General features: G+C 42.8%; 2 protein-coding genes across 2 annotated transcripts; both read left to right on the forward strand.

The window, feature by feature from the left end:
- The first annotated feature begins 630 nt into the window (after nucleotides 1-630).
- LOC123098703 (uncharacterized) lies at nucleotides 631-7,542 on the forward strand. The gene is made up of 10 exons (XM_044520765.1): nucleotides 631-1,538; nucleotides 2,326-3,513; nucleotides 4,150-5,262; nucleotides 5,428-5,469; nucleotides 5,817-5,893; nucleotides 6,002-6,086; nucleotides 6,180-6,263; nucleotides 6,337-6,438; nucleotides 6,553-6,651; nucleotides 7,088-7,542. Exons 1-10 carry the CDS (start codon nucleotides 858-860, stop codon nucleotides 7,211-7,213), a joined length of 3,597 nt encoding a protein of 1,198 aa, XP_044376700.1. The 5' UTR covers nucleotides 631-857; the 3' UTR covers nucleotides 7,214-7,542.
- Nucleotides 7,543-11,185: 3,643 nt separating this feature from the next.
- Nucleotides 11,186-11,950, forward strand: LOC123100360 (uncharacterized protein At5g64816). The gene has a single exon (XM_044522294.1). It carries the CDS (start codon nucleotides 11,340-11,342, stop codon nucleotides 11,715-11,717), a length of 378 nt encoding a protein of 125 aa, XP_044378229.1. The 5' UTR covers nucleotides 11,186-11,339; the 3' UTR covers nucleotides 11,718-11,950.
- Nucleotides 11,951-12,218: the final 268 nt, after the last annotated feature.

Below are 12,218 nucleotides of genomic sequence, written 5' to 3' on the forward strand. Positions count from 1 at the left end.
TTTTGCATCATGTTTTCCTACTATTAATTATAATGTTTTTGATCATTATAACACTTTTTGATGCAATTCTAATGCCTTTTCTCTCTTAATTTACAAGATTTACACTAAGAGGAAGATTGCCGGCAGTTGGAATTCTGGATCTGAAAAAGCTATATCAGATATACTCCCTTTGTCCCATAATGTAAGACGTTTTTTGACTCTAGTGTAGTGTCAGAAAAAACGTCTTACATTATGGGACGAAGGGAGTACCTATTATGCACAACTCCAAATGAGCTGAAAATTCGGCTTTTCTGATGCGCTGAGTCTTTATGGTCTTAGCACGACGGCTTTTCGGCTGTCTGCTACAGCAAAGTTTGCGGGCGATGACGACAGCGTGCTTTTTCGCTCGCTTTAGTGCTTATGGTCGTCACTAGGAGGCTATAGATCTGGATATAGTTCATGGTACTTCAACAGTACTGTACATGTTTAATGAATATACAGTAGATTGAAGTTTTTCTCGTAGAAAAAAAATGCTATAAGAAGTTACGTTATGACATGTGCTCATCGTGCACGGACGGGGAGAAGGAAAACGTGCGAGCATAGGAGACGGGTCGTGGCTCTACGGAACCGAGCCAAACATAGCCAGCCCATCACGGAACCGGTAGCCCACCACAACTCGCTTTCCACCCGTGACGCGGCGACGCCCGTCGATCTCATCCCGGCGCCACCGACTCGTCCGCTCTCCACTCCGGCGGATATTCCCGCGTGCTCCCCCTCCCAATCCGCCTCGCCGTCTTCCCCAAGCAAACCGAGCGAGCCGCCCCCAAATCTGGCCCCTCCCGAGGAGACGCCGCCCGCGTAGCTTCTCCGGCCCGGCGATGCTGCCGCTGCGGCGCCTCCTCGCCGCCTCCCTCCGCTATGCTCGCCGCCACCCCGGCCTCCGGCCCCGCCGCCTCCTCTCGTCCGGCCCCGCCCCGCCCGCCTCCCCTTCTCCGCCTTCCACCTCGTCGACCCTCCCCGTCGCGGCGCCTCCCCCGCCGCGGCACCATCTCGCGCCCCTCCGCGGCCCCCGCCGCATCTCCCCGCTGCTCGCCATCTCCGCGCTCTCCGTCGCCACCGCCGCCGGGACGCTCTACGCCACCACCGACAACATCGAGGAGACCCTAGCGAGGACCAGGGCGTCCGCCGCGCGCGTGGCGGAGCAGATGCGGCACACGTGGACGGCGGGCGGGGTGCTCTGCAAGTCGCTCATGTCCGTCCTGTCGTCCGCCAACCACGAGGTGCGGTCCGGGTTCGAGATGCGGGTCGCCGCGCTGCTAGCCGACATCACCGCTGCCAGCGCCGCTCGGCGTGCGGCCATCGTGTCCGCGGGCGGCGGCGCCGTGGTTGACTGGCTGCTCGACAGCATCGTGCGGGGCGCCACGCAGGCGGAGGCGGCGCGGGCGCTCGCGAACCTGCTGGCCGACCCGTGGGTTGCGCCTGCTGTGCTCGGCCGGCCACGAGCGGTGCCCTCCCTCCTTCAGTTTATCTTCTCCTACCAGCCCAAGCGCGGCAAGAAGGTGATAACTGGTGTTAGTTTTGGATTGTTTGCTTTGCCTGATTGCTCAAATGTGGTTTGATAGAAGCATGCATTCAGTATAATTCTGCGATGCAGTTTCTCTTATGGACCTTGACCATAAATTGATATTGCAGAATTCATAGTTTTTGAGAATTCTTAATTCAGTGTAGCTTGGTTGATCATATTGTGGAAGGTTAGGGTATAAATTGATATTGCAGAATTCATAGTTTTTGAGAATTCTTAATTCAGTGTAGCTTGGTTGCTCATATTTTGGATATACAAAAACTTCCCATTGTACATTTTGACCATCAATTGATAATGCAGCAGTTTCTGTTAGAAGTTCTTTTTGACTCAATGTAGCATGGTCTATATAACTAGGAATCGGGTCGTCATGTGCTACATTGCAGGATTCAGATGTTGCAAGTTTAGGATGTTGATTCCATGTGAATCTCTGGTTGCCTGATCTTTGTAATATATGTTACTGCAGTGTTAGGGTAATAAATCTACATTTGGTATGAGTTCTGAAACTGCAAATTAGCTGTACGACCTTGCCATTTTCATGGACCATCATGTTATAGTATTTATATTTTAATTCATGCCATTGTGATCCTTTTCCTTTCTCCACTCTCTGTATGGAATTTTTTTGTTTGATTTTTGTTCAGCTTATTTCATCTTCTTTTCCAATAGCTTATCATGTCTTGACAAACATTTTTATGTATGGAATGAAGCAGTCTATAGTTTTTTATTAAGTTATTTTTTCCTAATCTATCGTTCTCTTGTCGAGACAGAACTCCAGACACTCTTCGTTCGATGTATCAGATCACTCTAAAGGAAGGAGCATGCTTGTCGCTGCACTCATGGATATAATCACATCCAACTGTGATAATGCAGATTATTCGGCCTTTCGGCCTTTGTTGCCTGCAGATGCTGATATAAGAGATATTGCAGCAGCTATCGAAGTCATTGAGGAAGGGGGGATGCATTTTGATGACCATGAGGATGATAGCAGTGATGATGGTGACAGGGGATTAAAAGGGATAGGGATTAAGGTACTTGGGGGGACCACTATATTGGGATTCTCTAGAGAAAATAACTCACTAAAGATTGGCAACTCAGGTGATGATGTTCTGGAAGTTGCACAAAATAGTAGAATGGAAGTTGCCCAGAATAGTAGTGGACTGGTAAACCAAGAGCCTACTGTTGATTATGTAGACATCGAGAGACTAAGTTCCCATGCTACTCCAGGCCTATGGGATGATTTACAGAGGGAGCATGTAGCTGTACCCTTTGCTACCTGGGCTCTTGCTAATTGGGCTATAGCATCGGATCTGAACCGCACTCGTATTCAAGAACTTGATAGCGACGGGCATGCTGTGACAACTGCACTGAAAGCTCCTGAAAGAACTGTGAAGTGGCATGGAGCCTTGGTGGCCCGGGCTCTTTTGGAAGACCAGAACTTGACTTTGGCTCCTTCTGTCCCTGATTGGTCCTCAAGTCTTCTTTTAACAGCTTCTCAGGCTACTGAGAATGGCGACATGTCGTTGGCCCAAATGTCACTGTCAACTTTCCTGTTATCCATGATACGATGCAATGAGTCGAAGTTTGTGATAAGGCAGAAGGGTCTTCATCTTCTTCGTAGTGTTGCAAAAAAAATAGAAAAGGAAAATAGTCAGAGTGGTATGAAGGAGTCATTAGTGGTTGCCCTGAGTTCGCTCTATTCTGGTGAAGTTCCTTTGTCACTTGAAGAAGCTCAAAGATGGTCTGGCATTCTCCTTCGTTGGCTCTTTGACAAATCTGTATCAGGCACAACACATCATACATCTGTAAAAATCCTTTCATCTATACTTGAGGATTACGGACCATCCTCCGTACCGATTTCTCAGGGATGGTTAGCTCTCGTGCTTTCTGAAATTCTTGGAGACAACAAGACACAAAGTTTGAAAGGAGCCACCCCGCCTGAACCAGAACGAGTGAAGGTTATAATCTGTGCAATTTTTACCGCAAAATGTACTTTAGTGTGTGTTCCCTTTGCAGATTTATTAACATCACAGCATAAAATTGTTAGGTAGTAGGGCTGGATAAATGAGCTGCATATAAATGAATTACACAAAATGTTCAAATTGTTACTGGAATGTCAATGTCAACCTTGCATAATACGGTATGCCATTTGTTCAGATTTAAGTTAGATTTGTCATAACTCGTAAGTATTGGGCATAGAGCAACAAATGTTCTAAACAATTTCTGTATGTGAATTTTGCTAATATACTTTGAAAGACACTATAGAATGCTTCTCACAAGAGAAGCTGTTTAGGGTAGCCACATGGGGTTATCCTTGTTTGTTTCATGGAGAAGTTACATCGTATATGTTTTGATTGGCAGCCTTTGAAATCCCTTGTTTGAAATATAGACATTTGATTGCAGCAACATTTCTTATTTTGTTCTGTTCAACCAGCATGTTCAGTCTTGCACTTGTATTTTACCTCTGTATAACTTAATTTTGATTTTAATGATTTGAGGGATGTGCAAGTGGATAAGTTGCTATCGTCCTGATGCAGCATTTTCTTTCAAATCTTATTCTCCCTCCCACTGTCCTAATACATTTTTTTTTGCAGAATCAAGTTGATTACCATAATGCTTACACTGCCACACAGGTCTTGAATCAGTTAGCTACAGCTGTTGTCAAATTAGCAAGCATTCAGTCGGACTATGGTTCTGAGTCTGGTGACAAAGTACCACTTTACGATTTTCTTTCTCTTGAACCATTTGCTACAGCTGTAAAGAACTTGAACAAAAAGAGCCCACCCAAGTTTGATGCTGTTGACTCAGCCTTAGCTACGCTTAAGGGAATAAAAGCACTAGCGGAGCTTTGTTCTGAGGATGTCACGTGCCAAAAGAGAATAGCTGATTTAGGAGTTGTTTCGTTATTGAAACACATCCTCGTCGGTGACGATTATGAGAAACTTGCTGCAATTGAAGCATATGATGCATCAAGAATACGAGAAGTGCAAGACAAGAATGTGTCTGCTTCCGATGATTCTTCTACTGCTGCTACCACTGATCCCCGTAGTGTACGTGTTCCTCCAGCAGCACATATTCGAAGGCATGCCGGGCGGCTGCTTACCATTCTCTCCCTTCTACCCAACTCAAAGAAGGAAATTGTTTCTGATGATGTATGGTGCAAGTGGCTTGAGGAATGCGCAACTGGACGAATTCCTTGCAATGATATAAAGTTAAAAAGTTACTGCAGACTAACTCTGTTAAATGTATTCTGCTCTGAGAGTCAAAATACAAGAAGTGTTTCTGGTGAATATCCTGACTCAGAATGTGAGTATAAAAGAAAGTGTCCTCAGTTTGGAGATGCGCTGTTCTTGCTGAATCCAGAATTACCTCTTGAGGTTCATTTGGGCAACAGCGGCTGTGGGACTTCAAGAGATACTTGTAAGGATGATGGATGCATTGAACATAGTGGCTCTAAAACTAGAAGCGTAGAAGGTTCAGGTGCTGCATCAAGACGTGTCTCCCCTGAAGTTGATGTCGTGTTTGTCCATGGCCTTCGGGGTGGCCCATTCAACTCATGGCGGATAGCTGATGACAAGTCATCAACTACTAAAGCTGGTCTGGTGGAAAGTATAGATGAAGATGCTGGAAAAGAAGGTACTTGTTGGCCAAGACAATGGCTTTCATCAGATTTTCCTCAAGCTCGTTTCTTCACGGTCAAATACAAGGTTTGTTCTCTAATTTCTGACTGTCTCTTAAGTTGGGAGAGGCTTGTATCGCTCCTTTAGAAGCTAATAATTATTTTATTTAAAAAAAATCAAGCTCATCTGCTGATGCCATTCGAACGATTTAAATGTTCCAAGATCCTTATTGGTTTCAAATGGTTTATGCAGACAAATTTGACACAATGGACTGGAGCCAGCCTGTCCCTTCAGGTTAGTGTTCTGGAGAGTTGTGCATGTTGATGCACATACTCCTACCTCCCTTTATCTCTGATTAGGCCTGGACAAACCTGTTAGTCAGAATACAAAATTTTCTGACTTAGTAGTGCGCATAGAAAAAGACACCTTTGTGTTTCATACAATTTTTATTTTCTGTACAGATAGAGCATTTTATGACACTTTATGTTTTTCTGAGACCTTTTCACCATTGCTATACAGTACAAAAGTTTATATTATTTTAGGTTAATACATGGTTTGAGATATTTCGATGTTTTTAGGTGAGGGTTTGCTCTTTTTTTCTTGCTTAATTTGCATTTATTGAGATCACATTTGTTGTATAGGAGGTGAGCTCTATGCTGCTGAGGAAGCTGGTGGCTGCTGGGATCGGTAGCCGACCTGTTGTGTTTGTGACTCATAGGTAATGATGGCTGCTTGGTTTATAATGCTGCTTACACATGGGCTGAAAAATCTAACAGCTGAAAGAATCAAAGAACTAATATTTCCTCTCCCATTTTCATACTTGCAGCATGGGTGGACTGGTGGTTAAGCAGATATTGCATCAAGCGAAACTGAACAATTACGACAAGTTCCTGAATAATACAATTGGACTAGTATGTGTCTGATTTTTTTGTTTGATGGAACTAGTATGTTTTTGGTTGTCCATTCTTATGATTGTATGAGTTCTAACTCTATTTGTATGATAGGTCTTTTATAGCTGTCCGCATTTTGGCAGTAAACTTGCAGACATGCCATGGCGTATGGGTTATGTGTTTCGTCCAGCTCCTTCAGTACGTTCTTTATATGACACATAATTGATGTATTTCATGTGTGTATATTTTGTGACACATGTTGTTCCTGTAGATTGGCGAATTAAGAAGTGGGTCTCCAAGACTTGTCGAGTTAAATGATTTTGTGCGGCAGCGCTACAGCAAAGGACTTCTCGATGTTCTTAGTTTTAGTGAGGTAATGAAATGTTCTCATAGACTAGTACAGCATGCTTTCACTGCCACAACACCAAGTTGTCTTTTGTTAACTCTTCTGTACAAATGTTATGTATGCTAACTGGCTTCTTAACAGAGCGAAGTCACACCAATTGTGGAAGGTTATGGTGGTTGGGCATTCCGAGCGGAGATAGTCCCGATCGAATCTGCATACCCAGGATACGGGGAGCTTGTCGTAAGTATTCTATCAGTTGGATTATGTCATTCAAATCATCGTTTACGGATATGTTATGCTTGCTTGCATTATGAGGGACTTGACTGAAACATATCGGGCTGTCCAGTCGTAGCATGAATAATGATGGTAATGGTATATAAATGTGCCCAAGTAGATGCTAGTTTCGAATATCCTGATTGCGGTGCTAAACAACATTGATATAACAACAGTGATTTATGTGCAATTATATGTAGTTATCCCTTTGTAACTGGTGACTTTAGAGTTCATTGTCAGAGCAACGTTTATAACATCTGACCCGCCTGTTATCTTATGTTTATCTTGTAGTATGTTCCTGTAATTTCCTCCAGACTAGAAGAAGAGTCTATTCAATTGAAAGAAAAGGTTGTGCCACTTAATGCAACTTGCAAGTGATGATTAATCTTATGTATCTTTGCAGGTTCTACAGAACACTGACCATATAAACTCGTGTAAACCGGTGAACAAGAATGACCCTTCATACGCCGAGACTCTGGCATTTTTGGAGAAAAGCCTGAAATCACGGGGCAAAAGAGCAGAAGCCTAGCCCTTGTTTTCCTTGATGCCGGTCGAGCTGAAGTACAGTACAGTACATCGCTTGCATGCGGATAGTGCACATAATTTCCATCGGCGGTATGGAGGCTTACGTTTTCCCAAGGGATTCTTGTCCTTTTTGTAGGAGATCTGGGCGGGGTGCTGTATTTTATGAAGCCTGCGCAATTAGACACAGAAATACGTTGTACATGTTGCAGACGAGCTGTAAATAGTTGCTCTCTTTTGGTTAGCTGATGAAGTAGCTGATCTGTTGTATATAGTCTCTGACGCCCAAACAGTATGGTTTTTTTTTAATTTATGAAATTCAGGAGCATTACTACATCATCATGTTATGGTTGCTTACCCGGATGGCCGGATGCCGCGAATCCTCGTCTATCCATAGCTTTGTTCTGGTCAGTGTTTGATATTTGTTTTGCTCTCTCGTTGAGAGGTTTGGTCGATATATTTGGTTTGCATCGGGAATTTCATTTTTTTTGTTAGACAGAAGGATTTAATGTTTCATTTTCTTAGGGGATCTTGATTCACATGATTTTCAAAGCGCAGGAATAGAAAAAACCCATGTAGGTTTGGGAGTACATGATTTGGTTTGTTTTGATTGCTTCACTAGAAAATCAAATGATTCTTACCTAGAAGTATGATGGATGCAAATCTTTTTGTGAAGTATAGTACAAAAGAATCCTTAGGAAAAATCCCTACAAGATTCAAACAATCAGCATAGGAAAACTTTCCAAGGATATAAATCCTCAAAAACTAACCAAAATCCTTAGAGCCAAAGAGGCCCTTAAGAATGAGTCAACATAACACCGAGTTTCACGAATCGGACACCCATCAATGCATTGTGCTCTTTGACTGATCGTTACTCTCGATGGAGAGGATGTTATTGATTGTGAACCCATATTAGGCTATTTATAAAGAGGAATGAAAAAATTCACGGAAAACCAAACTATTATACAATACTTACCTTATGTAAAACAGTGGGAATATTTAACTACCATGTTTACAGAAATAATAACAACAAATGCACAAGAATTCTTGAAGAATATTCAAATACCACAAAGAGGCATCTATATTAGAGTAATTATGTTAATAGTTACTCTTCTCTTTCTCATTTTTTCCTTTTTGGTTTTCATTTTCATTTTTCTGTTTCTGTTTCTATTTTTATTTTATTTCTTCCCTTTTTCTTTTCAAAATAAAAATAAATTCAACTTATTTAAAATGCATTTTCCATTTCTTTGTATTCTCTTATTTTTTATATTTCATTTTTCTTATTTTAACTTCATATTTCAGTTCCGTTTTCAAAATAAGTTTAAGTATTTTTATAAATACATGTATTATTTTGAAAATATGTGAACCCTTTTTAAAATTAAACAATGTTTTAAAAGGTTTGAACATTTTCTAAAACTTTAAAATTATTATTTTTGGAATATATGGACACCTTTTATGGATATTTTTCATAATGGGTGATTTGTTTATTGCCTGAATGCTATTTACGAATGTATGAGCACTTGGTTTAATTACATGAACATTTTTAAATTAGAAATGAACAATTTTAGTACATCGTAAACATTTTAAAATAAACAATTAATAGTTTCTAATACATGAGAAACATGTCTTATACACAATGGAATTTTCTTAAAATACAAGGCAAACTATTTTATGCACGCTGATTTAAAAAAAATACCTGATATGAACACATCTAATATAAGATGCTTGTTTTTAAAAAATACCAAATGATCATTTTTTTAAAAATACATGATTTTCTAAAATGTGTGAATGCTATTCAAAAAGTGCATGAACTTAGTCTAAAGTGCTTGATTTTTTTAAAATGCCCGAACATTTTTTAAATGAGTGGTAACTTTAAATTACAAGATTCTTTTTGAAACATGCATGATCAGTTTTTATAAGTACATGAACATTTCCAAAATATGTGAAGATTCTTTTTAGAACGTGTTATCACTTTTTAAAATGACATGAAAATTGTTTTATATATGTGAATACCTCTTTTAGTTAGATGAACCTTTTTTCTAAAATGCGGGAATGCTATTTTTAGTGAATATATTTTTGAAAAATGCATACACCGAATTTAAAATACATGAATATATTTTCAAAAAATGTGCAAATATTATTAAATTACATGATCCCTTAAAAAGGTGTAGATATATCTCCAAAATACATTCTTATTTATCTCCAAAAGATATTATTATTTGTTACGTAGAAGAATATGAGTATAAAATACAAAAAGCAAAGAAAAGAAAGAAACAGATAACTATTTCTCAATCAACAGCAGACCGTTCGATCCATAGTGCTACCACAATCGTCACACTAGGTAGCTGGGCGGTTCATGTGCAATACGACTGTATGCAAGCACGATTTACAACTTGCAATAAGCGAGTCATTTTTTGACAGATCGCAATAAGCTGATTTTTTTGAATTTTAGCGCGCGCGCGTGTGTGTGGGTGGGGGGGGGGGGGTTGAGAGGTTCCGCACCCAAAATTTCATAAGAGGCCCAAACGCGAAAGCTAACGGAACTGAAATTACACTGGGGTGGAGGGTGGGGGTGGGGGCAGAGGTAGTGGTGTAGATACATGAGGTTTTTTTTACAAGATGTTAAAGGGGTGATACGAGAAACACAAGATCACCGCTGAGCCGCCAAGGAAGCCTAGTGTGCCTCGTCCCAGCAGACCATTCAGCAGGCCATTCAAAGAAGCGACATGGAGGAAGCCATGCCATTGAAGACAACATTGTTACCATGCTTCCAAAGATTCCATACGGACAATATGACACACAATTCAGGGGGTGATCACAACCAACAAAGAGCCAGAAGCGCTGGCCGAAGAAGTATCCAAACATAAGGTGATCAGTCGTCTCGCTCTTAGTAGGGTAGATCGGGCATGTACATGCACCCACTTCGATGATGTGCTTTCGGAGCAGGACATCCCTGATTGGATGCGGCAATGGATCAGGAGCCATTAGAAGAATCACACTTGGGAGGGTGCCTTGTTGTCCTAGAGGAAGGTAGCAAAGGGGGCCTCCACACCTCCGAAAGACCGCATATGGTGAAGCTGTGAGGTGCTCACCGAGTTGCTTTTGTCGATACATCGAGTGAGAATCCCGCAGTCCAGAGTCCTGGAAGAGGACAACAACGTTGACGGCGAGGCGCGGCGCAACCTGGCTCGGTGAGCTTCCGCAACCCTAGTCAGTTGAGGGATCCACCGAGACATCCTCATCAACAACGTGCGAGAAGAGAGCCAACATGTCCATGCATAGGAATAAGCGGAGTTATATATATATCTCAAAACAAGAAAAATAAACAAGTTTTTAGAATGAAGATAAAAAAAAGCGAGTTATAAACGCTCCCTTGCAAATATAGTGTTGGCGTTAACTATGGGGTTAGGGCATCTCCAACAGGGTACCTCAATGCGCCCCTAAATGTCTGGACTGCATGGTTCGAACACTTTTTTCATCCAATAGGTACATCAAATATTTGTGGAGTAGTTCGGTTGTCTGAAATCCCACAAACCGGAGGCAAATATGGGGAGGTTTGAGGAAGTTCGGGCACACGACGGACAAGCCTTGGATCCCACCACAAACCCACTTTTTTCCCCTCTACATCCTTTCTCTTTTCTCCCTCAATAGGACAAGGGATGGACATTTATTGCACGGGGTTGGAGGGCAGCCCTCTATCTGCTGTCCGCGGATATTTGATGTGTCTGAGTGCAGTGACGTTTTTATGTGTTATCTGTGAGGTCGGACCCAACAATTTTTGAGGAAAACAACCTAAAACACTATACACTTACTGTTCATTATGAGGAAAGTTTTTAAAAGATTAACAATGACCCGTAGATTCTTGAGCACGGAGTTGAAGATGCCTTTACACGGGTTTCAGCATAAGACATTTCCAATTTTCGGGCCGGATAGGGGTTTCAGCTTAGAAGATATTTCTAGTTTTCGGCCCTGATTCAGCCCAAGCCCGACCCCGACCATCATCTCTCTCCAGTTTGGGAACCACCATTCCATTTCCTTCCTCTCCCGTGGGTGGCGGCGGCGGCTGCAGATCGAAGCTAACGACGCAGCAAGGTAACTCCATCCATCCATCCCACCCCAGGTCCGCGGCTAGGATGGTGGACGCGTGGTGGCCGCTGCTGGCCGCGGCCGTCCCGGCGATCGTGGCCGGCCAGGCCATCCGCGTGAAGCGGCGGCGCGACGAGGAGCAGCGCCTCAAGGCGGCGCGGGGGCGCGAGAAGAGCTCCGACGAGGTCTTCGTCTGCGAGCGCGTCTGCACCTCCAAGCGGATGCTCAAGAAGGTGGGCGCCTTCTCCAAGGACCCCATCCCGGACACCTGCGTCACCGTCTGCGGCGTCTCCGAGCTCGACGCCTGCGCCGACGCCTGCGCGCGCACCGTCTGCGTCAACCAGCACCAGGTGCCCAACTGGAACGACGTCTGCCTCAAGCGCTGCCAGAGCGAGTGCCTCAAGCTCTCCTCCACCATCATGTAGTAGCGGATTGCCGTGCCCCTTATCCTGATGCGGTGTGTCCTGCTTCAGTTTATTTTGCTGCTTAGAGATTTCAGACATCTATGGCTGTCGTTTATATATCCGCAGCGGAGGAGTGGAGAATCTGAGTGAAATGGGCTTATCCTGGTTGTTATGCTCGGTTCATTCCATCGATTCTTTGAAAAATTGACCTCTGCACATATCTTTTGTCGAGATGAATCAGGGTTGCTAGCTAACCTACCGTGTCCTGATTTGGTAGGCGTAAATGAGGCTGAGTTTGTCCTTTTGGATGAAATACTTACACTATTGAAATCCATATGTGTTTCTCTGAAGTTGCTGTTGAATTCCGTATGCATTTCCCTGAGGTTGCTGACTTAGATCTATATTTGAGCATTATTTGAGAATGATGCTCACTTATTTAGATTTGATGATGGCCCTGTTGGATGAAATGCTGACTAGTTGATCTCCATATATGTTGCCAGCAGTTGCGTAGTGTTGTGAATC

The sequence above is a fragment of the Triticum aestivum genome, chromosome 4D (assembly GCF_018294505.1).
Source record: "Triticum aestivum cultivar Chinese Spring chromosome 4D, IWGSC CS RefSeq v2.1, whole genome shotgun sequence".
NCBI lineage: Eukaryota > Viridiplantae > Streptophyta > Magnoliopsida > Poales > Poaceae > Triticum > Triticum aestivum.

Excerpts from the sequence above, each read along its gene's own strand:
- LOC123098703 (XM_044520765.1), top strand. The coding sequence starts at position 858 with ATGCTGCCGCTGCGGCGCCTCCTCGCCGCCTCCCTCCGCTATGCTCGC. Across the intron at positions 6,087-6,179 it reads TGAATAATACAATTGGACTA|GTCTTTTATAGCTGTCCGCA; the intron begins GTATGTGTCTGA and ends TTTGTATGATAG. Across the intron at positions 6,264-6,336 it reads TGTTTCGTCCAGCTCCTTCA|ATTGGCGAATTAAGAAGTGG; the intron begins GTACGTTCTTTA and ends TTGTTCCTGTAG.
- LOC123100360 (XM_044522294.1), top strand. The coding sequence starts at position 11,340 with ATGGTGGACGCGTGGTGGCCGCTGCTGGCCGCGGCCGTCCCGGCGATC.